At 43.6% G+C, this 25,517-nt stretch overlaps 2 protein-coding genes, 2 non-coding genes and 2 pseudogenes across 6 annotated transcripts in view; 1 reads left to right on the top strand and 5 right to left on the bottom strand.

The window, feature by feature from the left end:
• The window catches only part of TEX14 (testis expressed 14, intercellular bridge forming factor), an 87,489-nt gene extending 69,940 nt beyond the window's left edge, over positions 1 to 17,549 (bottom strand). For all 3 annotated transcript variants that reach the window (XM_053569098.1, XM_053569099.1, XM_053569100.1), the window contains exon 1: positions 17,414 to 17,549. In XM_053569098.1, coding sequence (XP_053425073.1) covers positions 17,414 to 17,549 — 136 coding nt within the window. The remainder of the gene's footprint in view (positions 1 to 17,413) is intronic.
• Positions 1,153 to 1,368, bottom strand: LOC128571294 (small nucleolar RNA U3). The gene has a single exon (XR_008375731.1). It is a non-coding gene; the product is annotated as a small nucleolar RNA U3 (small nucleolar RNA).
• LOC128571298 (uncharacterized) lies at positions 7,041 to 7,203 on the bottom strand (annotated as a pseudogene).
• LOC128571295 (small nucleolar RNA U3) lies at positions 9,859 to 10,074 on the bottom strand. Its single transcript, XR_008375732.1, has one exon. It is a non-coding gene; the product is annotated as a small nucleolar RNA U3 (small nucleolar RNA).
• A 4,319-nt stretch (positions 17,550 to 21,868) lies between the features above and the next one.
• On the top strand, positions 21,869 to 22,744 carry LOC128570146 (ribosomal RNA small subunit methyltransferase NEP1-like). The gene has a single exon (XM_053569120.1). It carries the CDS (start codon positions 22,061 to 22,063, stop codon positions 22,580 to 22,582), a length of 522 nt encoding a protein of 173 aa, XP_053425095.1. The 5' UTR covers positions 21,869 to 22,060; the 3' UTR covers positions 22,583 to 22,744.
• Positions 22,745 to 25,312: 2,568 nt separating this feature from the next.
• Positions 25,313 to 25,465, bottom strand: LOC128571506 (uncharacterized; annotated as a pseudogene).
• Between the last annotated feature and the right edge of the window lie 52 nt (positions 25,466 to 25,517).

Genomic DNA, 25,517 nt, shown 5'->3' with positions numbered 1-25,517 from the left:
ATTGAAGCAAAATAAAATGGTAAAATAAAATGGATCAAAATCGTTCTCAGTTGTGTGAAGGGATAAGAAAGAGGTTAATACAGGGCAGCACCTGTGGCTCAGTGAGTAGGGCGCGGGCCCCATATGCCGAGGGTGGCGGGTTCAAACCCAGCCCCGGCCAAACTGCAACAACAACAAAAAAAAAGAGGTTAATACTAGATGTGTTCGGAGCAGGATAAGAAAAAGACATCATTGGGGGAGGGGACTAAAATAAAAAAAAAAGACAACCTTGGCAAAGAAGACCCCTCCCACTGTACAATATGGTAAAAAGTTATGTAAAATAGAACAGCCTCCTCTATTATCAATTAAAAATAATAAGACAAGGGGCAGCACCTGTGGTGGGTTCAAAACCAGCCAGCAGAGTAACACTCCAGCATAATGCCACAAGCACTCTACCAGAGGTGACAAAGAGAAACAACGCGTCTTAAAAAGAAAAATAGTATCAAAGGAAAGAAAGCAGAAAACTTAAAAAAAAAAAAAAAAGACTAGGATGGGGCCTGTGGCTCAGTAAGTAGGGTGCCAGCCCCATATGCCGAGGGTGGTGAGTTCAAACCCAACCCCAGCCAAACTGCAACAACAAAAAAATTAAAAAAAAAAACCCAACAACATAAAAATAAACAAAATAAAATGCTTTAAAAAAAAAAAAAAAAAAAAAGACTGGACGGCGCCTGTGGCTTAGTCGGTGGGGTGCCGGCCCCAAGGGTGGCAGGTTCAAGCCCGGCCCCGGCTGAACTGCAACCAAAAGATGGCTGAGCGTTGTGGCGGGCGCCTGTGGTCCCACCTACTCGGGAGGATGAAGCAAGAGAATCGCTTGAGCCCAGGAGTTAGAGGTTGCTGTAAGCTGTGTGATGCCACGGCACTCTACTGAGGAACATAAAGCAAGACTCTGTTCCTGTTAAAAAAAAAAAAAAACTAATAAAAGAGAGTAAAAAAAATATCCAAAATACATAAGTAACTAGAAAAAGCTCTAACACACCTCCCTATGAAAGTTCTTCGCAAAAACTAAACACAAGCCTCCTAATCAGCTACAAGCAGCTAACACCTTAAAATTACAATTGTTTAATACATCAATACTAAAACGTTCATCTATTATAAAAACCATTCAAACAGGAAACCACTCAGACTGCGTTCTCTCCCTCTTACTCCCCCAAAGGAAGAGAAGAACGATCATCAATGGCAAATGGCAATTGCACTAAAGCAACACCAAAAGCCGACTTCACGCTCAGGAGAGAACGCTGCGCCTCCTCCTCGTGGTTTCCGGTGCTCTACACATTCAGAGAGACTTCTCTAGTAACAAACTATAGAAATGATCCCTGAAAGTATAGTCTTAACAATTCTTGCTGTGCCTGTCCAAACTGGACGAAACGGACATATATTTTGCTGATGGTGAGTTTTTCTTAGACAACACACTTCATAAATGAATACCAGCATATAGTTCCTAAAAAATATCTTTCCACTACTATAGTTTGACAAGATTATTTTGACTATGCGTGAGTTTTTGAAGAATATCTGGCTGTCAGGTTAATTTTCATACGATCCCTAACCAGCCTATCACTCGCCAGTTACTCCTAACCCCGCCCCACTTCCTTCGTATCATGTTTGCTCACAAAATGTTGACGGGGGGAAAAAAAACTCGCTTGGGCGCCAGGAAACATCACAGACACGCCTCAGTTTGGAATCAACTGGTAGTAGAAGCAAGGAGGCTTTTCACGCGAGAAAAAAAGAAAACGAAAAGTTGGGTGGGACTGGGAGCAGTAGCTTTCGCATGTAATCCCAGCACTCTGGAAGGCTCAAGAGAAGGACTGTTTGAGGTCAGGAGTTCCACACCAGACCAACCTGAAAAACAGTGAGTCTCCTGTCTCCACTAAAAACAAAAAACTAGACGGGATCCTGACGCACGCCTGTATGTATTCTCAGCTGTTTGGGAGCTGAGTATCACCCAGGAGCTTGAGGTTGCTGTGTGCTATATTGATGCCACTGCTCTCTAGCCTGGGCAACAGAGTGAGACCCTGCCTCAAAGAAACGTGGATGAAAGTTTGAAGTTGAGGTTGCAGTGAGCTATGATGATGCCACTACACTCTAGCCTGGGCAACAGAGTGAGAGTCTGTCTCAAAAAAAGAAAAGGATGGCAAAAGCCATGATTCAAAATCAAAGATTATGGATGACATATGTATAGCACACTCTATTTTTTTTATCTTCTGATCCAAATTCCAGACATATATTCTTTTTTTTTTTTAATTGTTTGGCTTTTTTTTTTTTTTTTTGAGACAGAGTCTCGCTTTGTCACCTTTGGTAGAGTGCCATGTCGTCATAGCTCACAGCAACCTCAAACTTTTGGGCTCAAGCAATTCTCTTGCCTCAGCCTTTCGAGTAGCTGGGACTACAGGCGCCCACCACAATGCCCAGCCATTTTTAGAGAGGAGGTCTCGCTCTGGCTCAGGCTGGTCTCGAATTCCTGAGCTCAAGCAATCCACACACCTCAGCCTCCAAGTGCTAAAAAAACTATACTGGTTTCTAATCACTATTTTTTTTTTTTTCTTTGTAGAGACAGAGTCTCACTTTATGGCCCTTGGTAGAGCGCCGTGGCCTCACACAGCTCACAGCAACCTCCAACTCTTGGGCTTAAGCGATTCTCTTGCCTCAGCCTCCCGAGTAGCTGGGACTACAGGCACCCGCCACAACGCCCGGCTATTTTTTTTTTGGTTGCAGTTTGGCCGGGGCCGGGTTTGAACCCGCCACCCTCGGTATATGGGGCCGGCGCCTTACAGACTGAGCCACAGGCGCCGCCGTAATCACTATTTATTGAAGGCTTCCACATACTGGCATCAATCTAAGTGCTTTACATATGAGAGAAATACAGTTATTCATCATCCTAGTTTTTTAGATGGATAAACTGAGGCATTGAAAGATTAGGTATGTATATTTGCCTAAAGTCATACAGCTGTTAAACACAGATAGTGGCTGGGCACACTAACTCATGCCTGTACACCTAGCACTCTGGGAGGCCAAGATGTACAGATTGAGTAAGCTTAGGAGTTAGAGACCAGCCTAAGCAATAATAAGATCTGTCTCTACTAAAAATAGAAAAATAGGGTGGTGCCTATGGCTCAAGGAGTAGGGTTCCGGCCCCATATACCAGAGGTGGCGGGTTCAAACCTGGCCCCAGCCAAAAACTGAAAAGAAAAAAAAATTAAAAAAATAAATAAATAAAAATTTTTAAAAGTTAAAAAAATAGAAAAATAGCAGGACCTTGTGGCAGGTGCCTGCAGTTCCAGATACTAGGGAAGCTGAAGCATGAGGATCACTTGAGCCCAAGAGTTTTAAGTTGCTGTGAGTTATGATGACACCATGGCACTCAAAACTCCCAAGTGACAGAGTCAGTCTGTCTCAAAAACTGAAAATTTAAAAAAGTGTCTGTAACTTAATTTGAGGAGGATTGCTTGAGCTCAGAAGTGAAGACAAATCTGAGCAAGGGTGAGACTCCATAAAATAATAAAAATTAAAATTAAAAAACACAGCTGGTAGGTCAAATGCTAAAGTTTATGATCCTAACTATAATCTAGTTTTTCTATGTGCTAAGCACTGTTTCTAGGTATTGAGCATAAAAGACATACAGAGGTTAAGTAAAGGTCCCTACTCATACATAGAAGTTACTTTCTTAGGGAGAAAGATAAACACAAGACATCAGATAATGAGGTATGTAGAAAATCATAACAGTGTTGACAGAGAAAGGGACTTAGTGGCTACCTTAGATTTGAGAGGTTAGAGAAGGCCTGTCTTTGGAAGTTACATTTAAGCTACAACTTGAATGATTAAAAAGTAGCCAACCAGATGATAAACAGAGGCAAGCACATTTTAATTAGCAAACAACTAAAAAAAAGCCCAAAGAAGGGAACAAGGCAGTGTGTTCAAGCAACAAGAAGATAGCTAGAGAACACTGAGTTTCAGGGGAAAGGGGAAGGGCAGATGGACCAGATGCCCAAGGGTTTTCAAAGTGAGGGAAAAGCCAGGGCAGTAAAGTCTGGATTTAAGTGTAATAGGAAGCCATTGAGAGTTTTGAAGCTGTGGAAACCAGTTCTGAAACCACTGCGGCATGTCTGTGGTAAAGACTATGGTGGCTTGCATTAGGATGTACCAAGGAAGATAAAGAAACTGTTTTAGAAGTCAAGTTGATAGAACTCAAAGATGGACTTGTTGGGGGCAGAGGGGAGGTCAAGGAAAGAGGCTTCAAAGGTAACATGTTGGCTTGTGCTCAGAACCGGGTGAACAGTATTGATATAGGGAAGACTTGGGGAAGAGATGGGGAATTTCTTTTTTTTTTTTTTTTTTTTGTAGAGACAGAGTCTCACTTTACCGCCCTTGGTAGAGTGCCATGACGTCACAGGACTCACAGCCACCTCCAGCTCTTGGGCTTCCGCGATTCTCCTGCCTCAGCCTCCCAAGCAGCTGGGATTACAGGCGTCCGCCACAATGCCCGGCTATTTTTTGGTTGCAGTTCAGCCGGGGCTGGGTTTGAACCCGCCATCCTTCGTATATGGGGCCAGGGCCTTACCAACTGAGCCACAGGAGCCGCCCGAGATGGGGAATTTCTAATCTAAAGGAAAGGCTTTTTCAGAATGTGGGAAGGGGGTGTCCAACTACTACACTTGTTTTATCTAATTTAACCCTTATGGATACCATAGCTCAGTGGTTAAAGCACTGGTCCTGCACACTGGGAGTGTGGGTTCAAACGTTGCCCAGGCCTCCTTAACAACAAAAATAATTTAACCCTTATAGGAAGCAAGGAGTTTAAGACCAGTCTGAGCAAGAGCAAGACCCCATTTCTTAAAAAAAAAAAAAAAAAATAGCCAGGCATTGTGGAGAAAGACCTGTAGTTTCCACCTACTTGGGAGGCTGAGGCAAGAGGATCACTTGAGCCCAAGAGTTTGAGATTGCTGTCAGCTATAATGCCATGGCACTGTACCCAGGGCAACAGCTTGAGACTGTCTTAAAAATAAATAAATCAATAAACAAACCCTGCCTGGATGCATACACACACCTACACACTGTCCCCTCACCTAAACACACCCACCTCTATACTCTTCTTCACAACCTTCTTTGGTGAGTTTTCAATGCAGCAGCCAAGCCATTACATTCCTTCACTTATCAATTAACCCCACTGTGGCTCAATGCCATGGATATTTTCCTATCTGTATCTTTTTTTTTTTTTTTTTTTTTTGAGACAGAGTCTTACTATGTCACCCTCCGTAGAGTGCCACAGCTCACAGCAACCTCAAACTCTGGAGCTTAAGCAATTCTCTTGCCTCAGCCTCCCAAGTAGCTGGACTACAGGTGCCCACCACAACACCCGGCTATTTTTTTGTTGTTGTTGTAATTGTCACTGTTGTTTGGCAGGCCCAGGCTGGGTTCGAACCTGCCAGCTCTAGTGTATGTGGCTGGTGCCCTAGCTGCTGAGCAACAGGCGCCAAACCTTCCTATCTGTATCTTAGTGTCATCTGCTTTCCACACCCCTCATTTCCCTTCCTAAGCTTCCATTATGCCCACTCATCAGGTTTTCCCTCCTACCTGTGGCTGTTCCTTATTGGCTGCTTTGGAAGGTCCAATCTCTTCCATTGCCTATTAAAGATCAGAAATCTCTCCTAAAGAGAGATTGCCCTGAAGTGAACTCTACCCATTGCTTCCCATTCCAGTGCTCTACGTAATTCAGTTGCTCTATTTTCCCCACCCCCAAAAAGGTACTATCCACCCATTTCTTAAAATCATAAAACCATGACTATCTTTGACAGCCCCTCTCCCTCTTGCCCACGTTGAATCAGTCCCCAAATGGCTCAGCACCTATAACACAGCGGTTTAAGGCATCAGCCACATGCACCGAGGCTGGTGGGTTCAAACACAGCCCAGGCCAGCTAAGCAACAATGACAATTGCAACAGAAAAACAGCCAGACGTTGTGGTGGGTGCCTGTAGTCCCAGCTATCTTGGGAGGCTGAGGCAAAAGAATCTCTAAAACCCAAGAGTACAAGGTTGCTGTGAGCTGTGATGCCACAGCGCTCTACCAAGGGTGACATAGTACGACTCTGTCTCAAAAAATTAATACAATAAAATAAAAGATATTCTTTTATCTTTTATATCTAAGATATATCTTTTATTATATCTTTTATATATATCTTTTATTTTATTGACCAAGTCTGGTCAATATTTCTCTTTCTCCTTCACCACACTCATCTTCCATATAGAATGCACTCTTGCCACCTCATCACTTCACCAAAATATAATTTCCACATAGCAGTTAGTGACTTTTTTATTTCCAGTTAATGATTTTCAACTGTACAGCTGATTTACTCTTTCAATAGCTGTGCAGTATCCTTCCTGTGGTCACCATGCTTTGGGCAAACCCAGGTTCACTCATTTTCTTTTATAATACTGTATTTCCTTGGTCTAAAAATGATACAGAGGAAGAAATAGTTAGGACATGACAGGTAATAACTATCTGCAGGTACATGGTAATTTGACAGGAAATAAGAGTAGAAAGACATACTCCACCTTTTTCCTTCAATACCCTTGGGCTACCCCCTACACCCTTTCACACAAGAAACTCACTCACACGTAGGATAAAAATGACCAAATCAACCAGTTTATAGAAAGCTCAACACAGTTCAGAACGTAAAAGAAAACACAAGACATCTTCATGTCTTTTGTTAATAGTAAACGCAAAGGAAACCACTCTGACTGCACTTTCTCCCTCTTTTTTTTGTTTTGTTTTGTTTTTTTTTTGTAGAGACAGAGTCTCACTTTACTGCCCTCGGTAGAGTGCCGTGGCGTCACAGGGCTCACAGCAACCTCTAACTCTTGGGCTTAAGCAATTCTCTTGCCTCAGCCTCCGGAGCAGCTGGGACTACAGGCGCCTGCCACAACGACCAGCTATTTTTTTGTTGCAGTTCGGCTGGGGCTGGGTTTGAACCCACCACCCCCGGTATATGGGACCGGCGCCCTACTCACTGAGCCACAGGTGCCGCCCCACTTTCTCCCTCTTATACCCCCAAAGGGAGAGAAGAACGATCATGAGAGAACACTGCACCTCCTCCTCGTAGTTTCTGGTACTCTACACGTCGGAGAAACTCCTCTAATAATGAACTATAGAAATGATCTCTGAAAGTATAGTCTTGGTGCTGGCCCTCAACCTGGCACACGCCCCCCACACACACATTACTATCATTTTAGAATAATCACAAACTGCATTTTCAAAGTATTGTTTTGTAGCAACTTCAAACAAGCATTCTGAGTACTATTGAGTTGTTTTTAAAAGAAACTAATACACCACATTCCTAATTAGCCTATTACAGACCGATAACCCATCAAAAGTTATTGCCTTTTGGTTTTAAAATCTAACACTTCCGGCTCAGTGCCTGTAGGTCAAGTGGCTAAGGCGCCAGCCACATACACCAGAGCTGGCAGGTTCAAATCCAGCCTCGGCCTGCCAAACAGCAATGACAACTACAACCAAAAATTAGCCGGCATTGTGGCAGGTGTTTGTAGTCCCAGCCACACGGGAGGCTGAGGCAAGAGAATCACTTAAGCCCAGGAGTTAGTTGGAGGTTGCTGTGAGCTGTGACACCATAGCACTCTACCCAGGGCGACAGCTTGAGGCTCTGTCTCAAAAAAAAAAAAAAATAATAATAATAATAAACTAAAATAAAATCTAACACTTCCATACTAGTTTACAACCAAACATGGTCACAAGCTATCAAATTAGTTTTCTTTTTTTTTTGCAGTTTTTGGCCAGGGCTGGGCTTGAACCCACCACCTCCGGCACATGGGGCTGGTGCCCTACTTCTTTGAGCCACAGGTGCCACCCTCAAATTAGTTTTCTCATGTTAAATGGGACACGCTGCGATGTAGGTGAGGGATTTTGTTTTTTAATTTTTATTTATTTTTGAGAGTCTCACTCTGTTGCATTGGCTAGAGTGTGATGACATCATCACAGCTAACAGAAACCTCAAACTTCTGGGCTCAGGCAATCCTCTGGGCTCAGGCAATCCTCTGGGCTCAGGCAATCCTCCGGCCTCAGCCTGGTGAGTAGCTAGGACTACAGGTGTCCATCACAACAGCAGGCTCATTTTTCTTTTCTTTCTTCACTTTTCTTTCTTTCTTTCTTTTTTGAGACAGTCTCACTCTTTCACCCTGTGTAGACTGCTGTGTCTTCATAGTTTACAGCAACCTGAAACTCCAGGGCTCAATAGATCCTCTTGCCTCAGCCTCCTGAGTAGCTGGCGACTACAGGCGCCTATCACAACCCCTGGCTACTTGTTTGTTTTCTTTTTTTAGCAGAGACCAGGTATCACTCTTGCTTGCTCATGCTGATCTCGAACTCCTGAGCTTGATCAAGCAATCCAGCCACCTCAGACTCCCAGAGTAAAAAGGATTACAGGCATGAGCCACCGTGCTGGCCTAAACTCTAGATTTTAGTTAGTAATTATGTCAGACCCTGCAATCCCATTACTATTATCTACCCAGAAGAACATAAATCATTTTACCACAAAGGCATTTGCACTAGAATGTTTATTGTGACTCAATTCATAATTGCCAAGTTGTGGAAGCAACCTAAGTGCCCATCAACCCATGAATGGATCGACAAACTGTGGTATATGTATACCATGGAATATTATGCAACCATTAAAAATATGGGAGACTTTACTACATCTTTTACATTGACCTGGATGGAGTTGAAATATTCTTCTCAGGGCAGCACCTATGGCTCAGTCGGTAAGGCGCCGGCCCCATATACCGAGGGTGGCGAGTTCAAATCCGACCCCGGCCGAACTGCAACAACAACAACAACAACAACAACAACAACAAAATAGCCGGGCGTTGTGGCGGGCGCCTGTAGTCCCAGCTGCTCGGGAGGCGCTTAAGCCCAGGAGTTGGAGGTTGCTGTGAGCTGTGTGATGCCTCAGCACTCTACCAAGGGCCATAAAGTGAAACTCTGTCTGTACAAAAAAAAAAGAAATATTCTTCTCAGACTAAGTATCGCAAGAATAAAAAAAAAGAAATATTCTTCTCAGACTAAGTATCGCAAGAATGGAAACATGAACATCCAACATACACCATGCTAATATGAAATCAATATGTAAACAATTACATGTTCTTAGTCCAGTTCGGGGGTACAGGGAAGCAGGGGGAAGAGGGGAGGACGTATGGCAGAGAGAGGGAAGGCTTTAAAAAATAATATGTCCATACTGTTTCAAAATACATTGAAAATACACTTAAACCCATGGTTTCAGGGAAATTTTACCCAGAACAGGAAGAAAGTAGCTTCGGTAATGTCTCAAATGACTAGCCCAGGAGGAGCATCAGAAGCCTAATTACAGCGTTCCAAAAAGGAACAAAACCCACCCATGCCCATTAAGATTTAACTGACTTATTTTTCAATATCAACTATTTTATTTTGTTTACTTATTATTTTTTTTTTTTTTGCAGTTTTTGGTCGGGGCTGGGTTTGAACCCCCTCGGGCATATAGGACCAGCAACCTACTCCTTTGAGTCACAGGTGCCGCCCAAGATTTAACTTACTTTTCACATACGACCTAGTATCGCCACCTACTCCGAATCAAAAACAAAAAACAGCCGGCACAGTTTCTCAAGATAACACACATCCTCATCTCTAAACCCAAAACAGTTGTCCTAAAAAGCAAATCATTACATAAAAAGTACTTCAAACTGAGAAGCTTACAGTCACTTGTTAAATGCCTCACAAAAAAAAAAAAAAAAAAAACCCAAAAGAAACTTGCTTGTATTAGTGAAACCATTAACTATAAGGGAAACCACTCAGACTGCGTTCTCTCCCTCTTACTCCCCCAAAGGAAGAGAAGAACGATCATCAATGGCAAATGGCAATTGCACTAAAGCAACACCAAAAGCCGGCTTCACGCTCAGGAGAGAACACTGCGCCTCCTCCTCGTGGTTTCCGGTGCTCTACACATTCAGAGAGACTTCTCTAGTAACAAACTATAGAAATGATCCCTGAAAGTATAGTCTTAAAAGTTAAAACGCCAGCCTCTGCTTGGTCCATCGCGGCCACACACTTTAAAGTTATGGAGAAAATTTTCTTGTCACGTTATCTGTCTTTTTCAGATACGTTTTGTATATGATAACAATTCAGTCAAATGCCAAAACTCCCAACACTATTTTCCCTTGTAAATTTCCAGAAACTCTTTACAGCCGTAAAGGCCTCATTAACATACAGCCTCCTAGCAACCAATCACACCGAGGTTTCTGCGCACACACGCCTCTCTTAACCCCTAGTGAGCTGAAATTACTCTACTAGCGTCTGGCGCCACCTAGGATCCGCTAAGGAAAAGTTATTCGTGCTGTGCGCGCGTCAGCATAGACGGCGGCCTCCAGCCTGCTACAAAACAGATCTGATAATGATCGCACCACTGCACTCCATCCTGGGCAACAGAGGGAGACTACCCTTATTTAGGAAAAAAGGCTGACTTGGAGACACCAGGTTTCTTTTTCCTTGAAACAGAGAAGAGGGAGAGATGAAGAGATAGAGGCCAAGAGAAATAATGTACGCTTCTAACACCATGTAATGATAATCATAACCACGAGGGTTTACTGAACGTCTATCGATAATCTGTTTACCTCATTTCATTGTCTAAACTGTAGGAGAATAGTTGTCCATTTCCCCTTTCTTATAGATGCTGGCTACAGCATGTCACATGCCTAAGGGAATCACAGTTGCAACTTAAGTCTGGCACTAAATCAAGACCCTATTCTTTCTAGCAAGCTAAACTGGTCTTCTTCAGAAGGTCTAGTCTCTAATCAAATCCATTTTTCTGATAAAGCTCTAAATACAGCATCCCTCAAAGTTCAGTCTGAATAATTATCTTCCTGGTTTCTAAATCCCAGAGAAACCCTATCCATTTACAGTACTTCCACCAAAACACGTTAAGTTCCATTTTCTCCTGAATAAACACATTTCATATATGATAATGTGTAATGCTTTATTTTATTTATTTATTTATTTTGAGACAGAATCTCACTCTGCCACCCTAGGTGGTGTCTCGTGTCACAACTCACAGCAACCTCAAACTCTTGGGCTCAAGAGATCCTCTTGCCACAGCCTCCCAAGTAGCTGGCATTACAGGCCCTCACCACTGTACCCATCAAAAACACTTTTTATTATTTCACAGCAGCACGTGTAGCAAGATCATCAGTTTGTAAATGCTGATGGCTAGTCTTCTCATTCAACCCACCTCTCTGAACAAAATCTCTCTTTGGAGACACCCAAATGCTCTCTATTAGGAGAAAAGAACAGTGTTGGGGCAATCTGGTCAGGTTTGAGATGTATCTCCTGGTTCCAGAGCAGTTCCTTACATCTTGAAGTCGAGCCTTCCAATCATTTTCATCAAAGACCCCTATCTCTAGTCTGGGCTGTTCCATATCTAATCTAAGACTTCCATTCTCCTTTCCTCCAAGTTTTCTGGAAACCCATCACCATTCATGCCATCTCGTGGCCTCTTATGAGCAGATTCTCCAACTTCACATGGGAGTGACCACCACTCTTGCATTCTAAGACTTGGCTCCTGTCACCTCTTTTGGAAGCCTTCCTTGACTCCCCCCTTGGTAACAGTGATCACTGAGTATTTTATATCCCTCATTATGTTTGTAAGGACCTCTACATAGTTCACTCTGTTCCAAATAAATTTACTTTCCCCTAACAAACCATAAGCTCCTTAAAAGCAGGAGCTTGACATATTTATCTCTGTATCTCCGGCCCTTTGCCTGGCACAGAACAAATGATGAATCAACATATTGTTCCCTCCCTCAGCCTAGCTACTGACCTGACTATTGGGAACCACTGGGTTTTCCTTTCCCTCTTATTCCACTCACCGGCCCCCCTAAGCCTGATCTGTCTATTAAGGGAGTAAAGTCTTTGTCAGGAGGATTCCTGGCCCTGCCCTGTTGCCCATTCTTGGTTTCAAAATATGTTTGTACAGTCTAGCCCTCTCTTGTGAGCTACTGGTGCAGATATCCAGCTTCTATCTGATTATTGTACTTAGTTTGAATCACAAGTATCTCAAACTCAGCTTGCCCAAAGTGACTTCCATCAGCTTCCTCCCAAACTTATTCCTATTCCAAGCAGTGATACCACTTTCAACCAATTGTTTAAAACAAAAACTTAGCCAGGTACAGTGGTGTAGATGTACAGACCTGTACTCTCAGCTACATAGAAGGATTGCTTAAGCCCAGGAGTCCAGCCTGGGCAATATAGTGAAACCCCATCTCAAAAAAAAAAAAAAGATACACACATACACACACACATATATAGGGTGGCCATAAAGTTCATATGCAATTTAAAATACTATGCAATTGTAACTCATACTCAATAGAAAACATAATGAAGACCACTGGGCAAGGTGGCTCACACCTAAATAAATAAATAAATAAATAAAATAAAGACTAACTCTAAAATAACCCAGATCTTTTAATTAAAGTAACTATTTTAACTATACTCAAGGAAGTAATGGAAAACATGCTCAAGAACAATAAGATAGAAAAATCTCAACAGACTAAAACTATGTTTGTTCCTACAAATGAAAAACCAGTATCAGAAATAAAAATTTCATTGGTTAAGGTTAACAGCAGATTAGTGACAAAGGAAAAGTCACGAACTTGATAACAGAAATTATCTAAATTCAACAACAGAGTGAAAAAATATTGAAAAAATATTTTTTAAAAATGGCTGGGCAAGGTGGCAGGCCTATAATCCTAGCACTCCAGGAGGCTAGACCGCTAGATTGCTGGAGGTCATTAGTTTGAAACCACCTTGAGCAAGAGTGAGACCCTGTCTCAAAAAAAAATTAGCTAAGCATTGTGACAGGTGCCTGTAGTTCCAGCTACTTGGGAGGCTGAGACAAGAGGTCCACTTGAGCCCAGGAGTTAAGAGGTTGCTGTGAGCTATGATGCCACAGCACTCTACCAAGGGGAACATAGTGAGACTCCATCTCACACACACACAAAAAAAAAACTATTAAAAAAAAAAAAATGAAAAAAATTGGCTCAGTGCCCATAGCTCAGCAGTTAGGGTGCTGGCCACATACAGCTAAGGCTGGTGGTTTCAAACTCAGCCCAGGCCTGCTAAACAACAATGACAATTGCAACAAAAAAAATAGCTGGGTGTTGTGACAGGCGCCTGTAGTCCCAGCTACTTGGGAGGCCGAGGCAAGAGAATCACTTAAGCCCAAGAGTTTGTGGTTGCTGTGCGCTGTGACGCCACGGCACTCTCCCAAGGTAATAGACTGAAATACGTCTCAAAAAAAAAAAAAAAAAAACAAGAAAGGATTCTTTAAAAGGTTTTCAGAACTTTATGAGGACCCCCAGGGCAATTGGAGCAATACCAAAAATACATTACCAGAATCTGACCAAACTGAAAAGCTTCTGCACTGCCAAGAACACAATAAGTAAAGCAAGTACACTGCCCTCAGAATGGGAGAGGATATTTGCAGGTTACATTTCCAACAAAGGTCTGATAACCAGAATCCACAGAGAACTCAAACTTATTAATAAGAAAAGAACAAGTGATCCTATTTCACTATGGGCAAGAGACCTGAACAGAAGCTTCTCTGAAGAAGACAGATGCATGGTCTACAAACACATGAAAAAATGCTGGTTATCTTTGTTTTTTTTTTAGAGACAGAGTCTTACTTTGTTGCCCTCAGTAGAGTGCTATGGTGTCACAGCTCCCAGCAACCTCCAACTCCTGGGCTTAGGCCATTCTCTTGCCTCAGCCTCCCAAGTAGCTGAGACTACAGGCACCCGCCACAACGTCCAAGCTGTTTTTTGTTGTGGTTTGGCCAGGGCCAGGTTTGAACCCGCTACCCTTAGTATATGGGGCTAGCGCCCTACCCACAGAGCCACAGGTGCTGCCCAAATGCTCGTCATCTTTAATCATCAGAGAAATGCAAATCAAAACCACTTTGAGATACCATCTAACTCCAGTAAAAGTAGCCCACGTGGGCAGCGCCTGTGGCTCAGTTGGTAAGGCGCAGGCCCCATATACCGAGGATGGTGGGTTCAAACCCGGCCCCGGACAAGTTGCAACCAAAAAATAGCCGGGCGTTGTGGTGGGCGCCTGTAGTCCCAGCTACTCGGGAGGCTGAGGCAAGAGAATCGCTTAAGTCCAGGAATTGGAGGTTGCTGTGAGCTGTGTGAGGCTACGGCACTCTACCGAGGGCCATAAAGTGAGACTCTGTCTCAACAACAAAAAAAAAAGAGTAGCCCACGTATCAAAATCCCAAAACTACAGATGCTGGCGTGGATGTGGAGAAAAGGGAACACTTCTCCACTGCTGGTAGGAATGCAAACTAATACGTTCCTTTTGGAAAGAAGTTTGGAGAACACTCAGGGATCTAAAAATTGACCTGCCGTTGGATCCTGTAATTCCTCTACTAGGAGTATATCCAAAAGACCAAAAATCACTTTGCAAAAAAGATATTTGCACCAGATTATTCACTGCAGCTCAATTCATAATAGCCAAGTCATGGAAGAAGTCCAAGTGCCCATCGACTCATGAATGGATTAATAAATTGTGGTATATGTGTGCCATGGAATACTACACAGCCTTAAAAAAGATGGAGCCTTTACCTCTTTTATGTTTACATGGAGGGACCTGGAACATATTCTCCTGAGTAAAGTATATCAAGAATGGAGGAAAAAGTAACCAATGTACTCAGTACTTCTATGAAACCAACTTATATTTACTCACACTTTCCTACGAAAGACAGAACACAACTATAGCCCAGGATGAAGGAGAGAAATGGAGTGGGAAGGGAGTGAAGGGGGGTTTGGTAGAGGGAGGGTAAAAGGCAGGACCACACCTATGGGAGCATATTGCAAGGGTACAAGTCAAATCTGTCAAGTGTAGAATATGAATGTCTTAATAATGTCTTTACAATAATCAAGTAAATGAGGTAAAAGCTATGTTGATTGGTTTCATGTAACCACGTCAGACTGTATAAAAAAAATCAACACATTATACCCCATATATACATAAACGTATTCATGATCTTTGTGTATATGACTTAATAAAAAAATGCTTCTAGGAATATTGTAACAGCAATCTTTAAAGTTGATTAAATGATTGAGCTTTTGGAAAAAAAAGAAATAGTTGATATTCATTAATTATATATAATATGTATTTTACCTATTAATTTTAGTAAGTAATTTAGAATATTACAGTGGTAGAACATTCGGAATAGTAAGGTGTTACGGGAAACAGCTTTTTTGAAAACAAAATGACTAAACATTTTGAATTTTGCCTTTTCTTCAATCTTTATTTTTAGATAAATATTGTTAAAGTGACATAAATGAAATAAATGAAATAATCATATTTCATCTTCTAATCCATTAGGTGACTTCTTTGACTAGAACATAAATTATGTGAAAGACTTGTTTTACTAGGTAATGATTTTGCTGAGATGATGGCAGAATAAAGAAACAATAATTTATGAATTAAAAAAAAAATAAAAGGTTTTTCAGGCTGGGTGCAGGGTGGCCCTTGCCTGTAATCTCAGGACTCTTGGAAGCCAAGACAAGAAGACTGCTTGAGACCAGGAATTGGAGATCAGCCTCCAACTCCTCAGTTGGAGAAGAGACTTGAGTTTGCTATGAGCTAGGCTGATGACATGGCACTCTAGCCTGGGGGTGGGGGTGGGGGTAATGGAGTGAGACTGTCTCAAAAAAAAAAAAAGACAAAGAAAGAATAACAGGGAAGAGGCAAGGGGAGGGGAGAGAAGAGAAGGAGAGGGGAGGGGAGGAGAGGAGAGGGGCTATTTGAAAGGCTGAGGCAAGGCTCGGCGCCAGCCATGTACACCTGAGCTGGCGTGTTCGAATACTGCCTGGGCCCACCAAACAACAATGACAGCTGAGACAAAAATATAGCCAGGCATTGTGGTGGGCGCCTGTAGTCCCAGCTACTTGGGAGGTAGAGGCAGGAGACTTGCTTGAGCCCAGGAGTTGGAGGTTGCTGTGAGCCGTGATGCCCTGGCACTCTGCCTAGGGCAACAGTTTGAGGCTTTGTCTCAAAAAAAAAAAAAAAAAAAGAAAGACTGAGGCAAGAGAATCTCTTGAGCCAAAGAGTAAGAGGTTGCTGTGAGCTAAGACTATCAAGGGCAACAAAGTGAGACTCTCTGTCCAAAAATAAATAAATAAATAAATAAATGGAAAGGACAGGGGAAAGAAAAGAAAAGAGAAGAGCAGGTCTGGAGCTCTAGATCAGGAGCCAAATATCAGGAGAGGTTTTCTATGTATATGGGTTTTGTTTGTTTGTTCTTTTGAAGATTGCCTGAGCTATGTTTGCTATTTCTTTCTAGTTTGTAAGCTGAGCTGCCCGTAGCCTCCAACAACAAAACCCTAGAAACAAAAGCAACAAGTGGAAATAAGGAGCAAAAAGGAAAGCACAGTAAAAGCTGGCCTTCTCAGTCAGGTGTAGGAGGCAGGGGAGTCAATGGATAGAGCAGATTTAAAGGAAAAAAGACAAGCAGGCAGAATCAGAGGTGAGTAGACTGCGAGAAATGTTAGGAGCCTAGCAGCTGGAAGACCCTGTGGTTCCCTGGCACAAAACAGCCCCTGAACAGGGATTTATGACCTCTTTTTTTTTTTTTTTTTTTTTTTGTAGAGACAGAGTTTCACTTTATGGCCCTTGGTAGAGTGCCATGGCATCACACAGCTCACAGCAACCTCCAACTCCTGGGCTTAAGCGATTCTCCTGCCTCAGCCTCCCAAGTAGCTGGGACTACAGGCGCCCGCCACAACACCCAGCTATTTTTTTGTTGCAGTTCGGCTGGGGCCGGGTTTGAACCCGCCACCCTCGGTATATGGGGCTGGCGCCTTACGGACTGAGCCACAGGTGCCGCCCGGATTTATGACTTCTACTGAATAAAATGACTGCACTGGTGGAGAATATCAAATCTCTAAAGTTAAATCCCCCAAGAATTTAATCATATGATTATGATGTCCTTGGTTTTCCTCTGAATGTTATTTGGAAATATGGACCAAGTTGCATCTCCTGTCTCAACAAGGTGCTTACCTTTCTTTCTTTCTTTTTTTTTTTTTTTTAAGACAGAGTCTCACTATGTCACCCTTGGTAGAATGCTGTGGTGTCACAGCTCACAGTAACCTCAAACTCTTGGGCTCAAGCGATTCTCTTGCCTCAGCTTGGTGCTAGGCGCTCACCAGAACACCTGGCTATTTTTTTGTTGTAGTTGTCATTGTTGTTTGTCAGGCCTAGGCCAGGTTCGAACCCACCAGCCCTGTTGTATGTGGGCAGCACCCTAGTCGCTGAGCTACAAGTGCTGAGCCAAGGTGCTTACCTTTCTTAAGAATTTTCTTCACTTTCAAATAGTTCCCTTGTCTGACATACTCATGTAGCTGAGCTTCCAAGGAGTCATTTCTTAAAGTACCAAGCTGAACAGGACAAGGGACTTGAAGATGAATAGCTCGAGACATCCTGTTTCAAAAGAGACCAACATGTTTATTCTAGTCAAATGAGAAAAGCAAAACTTAGATTCTTTCACATTTAGAGACCTATTCACCCATCTTCATTAGTAATGAAGAAGATCAGGAGAATAATTACTGAAACTCTATGAGATATTATTTTTGGAATTGAAGACCTGAATGTATTTATCACTAATTCCCAGAACTGAAATAGTGATGACTAGAAGGAAATAAAATTAGAAACATTCATGTTTATTGTGTTATTAATTAAGAGAGTATTGCCTTTGAAAGGTTAGAACACAAATGCAGTTATTATGCACTACTGTAGATAGTATTAAGCCAGCAAAGCAGCCTGCAAGGTGGAGTCTGAGAAGTAAAGCTGACTTAGTATGCTCAGTCTTCCCCAAATACCTTCTGCGATTATCAAGTTAAGGTTTCACTGTGATTGTGAGGATGTCTGTCACAGTAGACTTTGAGGAAGTAGTCACACACAGACAATAGGTTTTTTGATATTGGTAGAGTAAAAATTACTTTGATAATGTTTTCTTTACTTTTCTTTCTTTCTTTTGAGTGTCACCCTGGGGTTGAGTGTCAAGCCATCATAGCTCACAGCAACCTCAAACTCTTGGGCTCCACTGATCCTCTTGTCTCAGTCTCCTGAGCATCTGAGACTACTGGCACCTGCCACAATGCCCAGCTAGTTTTTCTATTATTTATTTATTTAATTTTGGGGCTGTTTTCATAGTTTTATTTAAATACAAATAAAGTGTGCACATGAGCTGTCCATTATTTTCTTTGCTGTGTAGCCTGGCATTGGGATTGGTGACTCTGATGGCCAGCTGGGCTGCTCTTTCCATAAACACTTTGGGGTTCTTGGAGGAAACATGAGTAATCTCTGCACAGTAAGATTTGTTGCACTTTGGCAGCACTTGGAGCTCCCTGACATTATGGATGTAGGACTTCCAGAAAGCACTGGGCAGCATATGCTTTGTTTTCTTGTTGCTCCCATAATCAATGTTGGGCATCAAGATTTGGCCTTGAATTTTCTCCAAACCCTGTTGTCAATACCTCTGGGTTTCCTCCAGTTACACTTAATTTTGACATATCAGTGTGACTGGCGCCAGATGAACTTCTTGGTTTTCGATAATCTGAGGCTTCACAAGGGGTCTGAGGGTGGACATGATGCCAAATAGGAGATGGTTGCCACCTCTGCAGGCAGCCCCAAGGAAGAGAAAGAACTTTTCCATTTTTTAGTAGAGATGGAGGGGTCTCACTTTGCTCAGGTTGGTCTCGAACTCCTGAGCTCAGGCAATCCACCTGCTTCAGCCTCCCAAAGTGCTAGGGTTATAGGCATGAGCCACTGAGCCTGGCCCTATCAGAGCTATTTTTTTTTTTTTTTTGTAGAGACAGAGTCTCACTGTACCGCCCTTGGTAGAGTGCCGTGGCGTCACACGGCTCACAGCAACCTCCAGCTCTTGGGCTTATGTGATTCTCTTGCCTCAGCCTCGCGAGCAGCTGGGACTACGGGCGCCCGCCACAAGGCCTGGCTATTTTTTTGTTGCAGTTTGGCCGGGGCTGGGTCTGAACCCGCCACCCTCAGCATATGGGGCCGGCGCCCTACTCACTGAGCCACAGGCGCCGTCCATCAGAGCTATTTTTAAAATGAAAATTATTTTTATGTTGTTTAAACATTTTGCATTGTTAGAGTGAAGACTACTTCCATGTTGTTTTCTGTCAGATAAAGTTCAAATTTTCTAGGTTTCTTTCCTGGTATTACCATTATAAAAGTTATTAGAATTGTAAGTGAGGCAGAACAATCTTTAAGAGACTGACTACTCTCACTGTTCTCCAGAATTGCTGCCCTTCTGACAAATAAGGTTTGGTAAACCTAATCCCCATCTCCGCAGACTGGCTGCACAGTGCCAGGCGACTGGACCCTCTTCATCAGTAACAGTATAAGGTAGTGAAGCTGAGTGCGGTGGCAAATGCCTGTAATCCCAACACTTTGCAAGGCTTAAGTTGGAGGATTTCTTGAGCCCAGAGTTCAAATCCAACCTGGGCAACATTGTGAGATCCCATCTCTTAAAAATACATAGATAAATAAAATGAATATAAAATGGCTTGGCACCCACTGCCCAGTGGTTAGGGTGCCAGCCACATATATCAGGGCTGGCAGGTTTAAACCTGGCCCAGGCCTGCTAAACAATGACAACTACAAAAAAAAAAATAGCCAGGCATTGTGGTGGACGCCTATAGTCCCAGCTACTTGGGAGGTTGAGGCAAGAGAATGCTTGAGCCCGAGAGTCTGAGGTTGCTGTGAGCTGTGATGCTACAGCACTCTAGGGAGGGCAACATAGACTCTTGTCTCCAAGAAAAACAAAAACAAACCTAAAAATATTGAAGCATAACTCCTAGTACTTTATAGACTATCACTGTATTTGGAGAAAAGGTCCTTAAAAAGATGATTTAAATGATAATGAGGCCCTTAGGGTGAGACCTCAGAACCTAACCTGTCAGTACCTCGATCTTACTTGAACTTCCAGCTCCCAGAACTGTGAGAAAATACTGTTATTTAAACCACCAGGATTGTGATACTTTTTTTATTTTTAAGACAGTAAGTTTTGTTAATGCCATTTAATAAGAATACAAAAGCAGAAATCCACTTCTTTTTACTTTTCATTTGTGGGCAAAGCATCACAAAATTGTGCCCAATGGCCTTAGCAGGAAAATTGCTTTGTTACTTGGGACCATGACACTGTTTCCTCAAGCTTGCCTCACCTTTCCCCAAATACTCTGGTTGTGTTGGATTTGCCACTAAGAGCCCACTGCGTTGTTCTTTGCTTTGTATAAATAAGCACATCTCTTGCCCAAATAGAATCCAGTATCAACTCTCATAACACTCTTCAGCTTTAAGACCTGTGTGCTCTCTTTGGTTCTGGCCAAGCAAAAATGGCCTTGGACCACAACCTCACAGATATATTTGCCTTTTAAAAGTATTGCTCTCAGGACCAGGCACGGTGGCTCACTCAGAGGCATGTGGATTGCCTGAGCTCACAGGTTAGAGAGCAGCCAAAGCTAGATCAAGACCTCGTCTCTAAAAATAGCTTGGCGTGGGCAGCGCCTGTGGCTCAAAAGAGCAGGGCGCCGACCCCATATACCGGAGATGGCTGGTTCAAACCCAGCCCTGGTCAAAAACTGCCCTACCCCTCCGCCCCCCGCCCCCCGCAAAAAAAGCCTGGTGTTATGGCCGGCGCCTGTAGTCCCAGCTATTCCGGAGGCTGAGCCAAGAGAATCGCTTGAGCTCAGGAGTTTGAGGTTGCTGTGAGATCCCAGGACAGAACACTCTACCGAGAAAAATGCAAAGAGAACTATCTCCACAAAAAAAAATGTTCTACTACCAAGGAAATTTCACTTTTGTAGCACTTCATGTTTCATTCACCTCTCCACCTCGATCTCGACTTTGTTTTCACTGGTTGGTGTTTTTTTAATCAGGCAACTCTCAAGACACGCTAAACGGTAAATTAAGCGCAGCCAAAGACGCAGCTATCTTAAGAGCATACTTAAGCTCCCAAAGAATCTCCATCTGTTGTCTTAAACTATTAAGTCAGAGGAAAGTACAAACGCCGTACCCCACTAGCACAAATTATGCAGTTGAGTTTCCCAAATTTTAAGGAAAATATCATCACATTCAGAGTACAGTGGGTGAGCGCAAACCCTGGGAAACCACCTTCTTTACCATAGAATCACCCCTGTTAAGTAAGCATACCTTATACAGCTTCATTCCTGCTTCACCTTAGTCCTCAACACATTACTTAGTTATGGTCAACTGTACTGCGCGTTCTGTACACCTTCAGTTAGAAACTACAAATTTCTTCATATAATAAGATCAAACTACATCCTTTTGACTATTTGTAGAAATTATTCCGCGAGAAGAAAGCTGTAGTACGGGAAAATCACTGCGCTGCCATCTACATATCCCGCCTCTTGCAATGATGTCACCGTATCTTTCAACCTTTTTCACGCTGTTCGCTCACAGGTGTGCTCGATCTAGCTACCCATCCCAAAGATCCAAAAGACATCCGTTGGTGTGACTGAAAACATTTTGATTACCTGCTTTTTCAGACATAAGTAAAGGTTCTGACGTGGGTTTGTAACGACGTCAGGACGAGTCTGAAAAGTGCGCCGGACAGTTTGAGAGGCGTTGGCGTTCGGCTGCTCCACTCTGAGATTTAATCAAACTCTCAGGCTCTCTCAGCTTCCGTTTCCCAAAATTAAAGTGGAAATACTACTGGCTTTTATGAGGGCTGAATAAGAGAATGTGTGGGCTGGATTCTGGCCTCGTGAGCAGAGCGGTGGGCAGCGGGAACAAATACTGGGATGCTGCGGCGCCCAAGAGGCCCCGACTCGGGGCAGGAAGCAAGATCGGTGGCCGTAGGCTGATTGTAGTGCTGGTAGGGGCCAGTCTGGAGACAGTCAAGGTAGGGAAGACATATGAGCTACTCAACTATGACAAGCACAAGTCTATGTTGTTGAAGAATGGACGGGACCCTGGGGAAGTGAGACCAGACATAGCCCACCAGAGTTTACTGATGCTGATGGACAGTCCCTTGAACGGAGCTGGCTTGCTACAGGTTTATATCCACACACAGAAGAATGTTCTGATTGAAGTGAATCCCCAGACTCGAATTCCCAGAACCTTTGACCACTTTTGTGGACTTATGGTCCAGCTTTTACACAAACTGAGTGTTCGAGCAGCTGATGGCCCCCAGAAACTCTTAAAGGTAATTAAGAATCCAGTATCAGATCACTTCCCAGTTGGATGTATGAAGATTGGCATGTCTTTCTCCATTCCAGTAATCAGTGATGTGCGAGAGTTGGTACTCAGCAGTGATCCTGTTGTTTTTGTGGTGGGGGCTTTTGCCCATGGCAAGGTCAGTGTGGAGTATACAGAGAAGATGGTGTCCGTCAGCAACTACCCCCTTTCTGCTGCTCTCACCTGTGCAAAACTCACCACAGCCTTTGAAGAAGTGTGGGGGGTCATTTGACAGTAGAATCTTATTCTGAAACCAAAGACTGCTGACATCACATCCCTTGGCCCTGTTCTGAGCCAACTGCTGGAAGATGAACTACCAGCACTAAGACTGGAGGTTGGGGGAGCCAAGGCTGTTGAGCATTTGCTATTTGTGTGTCTTATAAATGCTGTTCTTACAAAAAAAAAAAAAAAGAGAGAGAGAGAATGTGTGTAAAACGTGGCTGGCAAGGCCCCTGATGCCGCTCAGGCCATTCTGTTCCTAGACTGGTGAGCCAATGCCAGCCTGGTCAAGATTACTCTCGGTATGGGCGGCGCCTGCAGCTCAGTCGGTAAGGCGCCGGCCCCATATACTGAGGGTGGCGGGTTCAAACCCCGCCCCGGCCAAACTGCAACCAAAAAAGATTACTCTCGGTAGTTCTTGCCCCAAAGGGAAGCAGCATCCGACCTAGCGTGGTGTCCAGAGGATATAGTCCCAGCTACTCTTTCAGAGGTTACAGTGAGTTTAAGATAATCCCACTACACTCCAGAGTCTGGGCCACTGCATTCCAACCAGACCCTGTCTCAAAAAAAGAAAAAAAAAAATCTATCTTATAGCTTCACTGATTTAAAAAAAGAATGTATTATTATGTATGAAAATATCTTCTAGCTGGGTGTGGTGGCTCAGGCCTGTAATCCTAACACTCTGGGAGATTAAAGTGAAAAGGTCTCTTGAACTCGAGTTCAAGACCAGCCTGAGCAAGAGCAAGACCCGTCCCTGCTAAAAATAGAAAAGTTATCAGGGCATTGTGGCAGGGGCCTGTAAGTCCTAGCCCCTTGGGAAGCTGAGGCAAGGGGATCACTTGAGCCCAGAAGCTTGAGGTTGCCCTGAGCCAGGCTGACACAACCACACCCTAGATCAGCAATTTTCAACCCGTGGATTGCAACTCACAGGAACTGTATTATAGGCTTGCGGCATTAGGAAGGTTGAGAACCATTGCCCTATATGGTCTGACAGAGTGAGACTCTGTTCAGGAAAAAACAAAAAAAACAGGCTCATGGCTTGGCACCTGCAGCTCAAGGGCTAAGGTGCCAGCCACATACACCTGAGCTGGCGGGTTCGAATCCAGCCCGGGCCTGCCAAACAATGACAGCTGCAACCAAAAAATAGCTGGGCATTGTGGCAGGCGCCTGTAGTCCCAGCTACTTGGGAGGCGGAGGTGGAGGCAGGAGTATCGCTTGAGCCCAGGAGTTGGAGGTTGCTGTGAGCTGTGATGCTACGGCACTCTACCCAGGGCGACAGCTTGAGGCTCTGTCTCAAAAAAAAAAAAAAAAAAACAGGCTTAGCACCTGTAGCACTGTGGTTACAGCGCCTGCCACATGCACCAAGGCTGGTGGATTCAAACCCAGCCTGGGCCAGCTAAACAACAACAACAAAAAAAATAGCCAGATGTTGTGGTGGGCACCTGTAGTCCCAGCTACTTGGGAGGCTGAGGCGGGACAATCTCTTAAGCCCAAGAGTTAGAGGTTGCTGTGAACTGTGAAGCCAAAGCACTCTACTAAGGATGACAGCTTGAGACTCTGTCTCAAAAAAAAAAAAAAACAAATTTTCCTTCCACTTAAAAAATCAATTTCCCCCTCATTTTATTATTAATTTTTTAAGAACTGAGTCTTACACATTTTTTTTTTTTGAAACAGTCTCACTTTGTCGCCTTCAGTAGAGTGTTTTTTTTTGTGGTTTTTTTTTTTTTTTTTGGCCGGGGCTGGGTTTGTACCCGCCACCTCCGGCATATGGGACCGGCGCCCTACTCCTTGAGCCACAGGCGCTGCCCCCTTCAGTAGAGTGTTGTGGTGTCACAGCTCACAGCAACCTCCAGCTCTTGGGCTTAGGCGATTCTTTTGCCTTAGCCTGGGACCACAGGTGCCCACCACAACGCCCAGCTATTTTTTGTTGCAGTTTGGCCAGGCCAGGTTTGAACCCCCCACCCTTTGTATATGGGGCCAGCGCCCTACTCCCTGAGCCACAGGCACCGCCCTTTCCCCTCATTTTAAAAGAGATAAAGTGTCCGAGGCAGCACTGTGCCTGGGGTACATAATGAATAAGTAAATCCACCCTGAGTTCAGGGGCAATTTGGGAGGATAGCAAGATATTTCACAAGAGAAAAAAAAGAGTTGAAATACCAGGGCAGGCAGGACATTCCAAGACTAGCACATGTGTGACTTCGTGGAAGTAACATAGCAAGGACGGAAACTTTTTTTTTTTTTGTAGAGACAAAGTCTCACTTTATCACCCTCGGTAGCGTACCGTGGCATCTCAGCTCACAGCAACCTCCAACTCCAGGTCCTAGGCAATTCTCCTGCCTCAGCCTCCCGAGTAGCTGGGACTACAGGCACCTGCTACAACGCCCGGCTATTTTTTTGTTGCAGTTTGGCTGGGGCGGGGTTTGAACCCGCCACCCTCAGTATATGGGGCCAGCGCCCCACCCACTAAGCCATAGGCACCACCCAAGGAAACTTTATTTAAAATAAAGCACTGAGTAAAAGTTAGAACAAGGTTTGTTCAATAGACTATAATGTGAATAGCACTGGACTACAAGCATTGAGCAGGATCAGAAAGCAAAGGGAAAATGACAATTGATATTAATCTTAACATCATGATTTATTTACGACCAGCACCCCAAAACACACACCATCACCTAGTTCTGTTAAAAAAAAAAAAATTCAACTAACCCTTGCAAAAGCTATAACCAGAACCACGAGCTAAGTGCAAAGGAGTCCTCCACTACCACAAATTATGCAGCAGTACAATTTCCCGCATTTGGAAAAACCACAGATGTCAGCACATCCACGTGTAATGGAGAAGCTTTAACCTGGGAAAACCACCTTCCTGATCACGGCATCTCCTCTGCCAGGTAAGTAAAACTCAAGTCTGACCCCAGCAAAACACAGTGCAGTGCACATCACTATTAAGG

This window comes from Nycticebus coucang, chromosome 18 (genome assembly GCF_027406575.1).
Source record: "Nycticebus coucang isolate mNycCou1 chromosome 18, mNycCou1.pri, whole genome shotgun sequence".
Classification (NCBI taxonomy): domain Eukaryota; kingdom Metazoa; phylum Chordata; class Mammalia; order Primates; family Lorisidae; genus Nycticebus; species Nycticebus coucang.
Note: the sequence above shows the minus strand (reverse complement) of the source record. Positions and strands in the feature narration are given on the sequence as shown.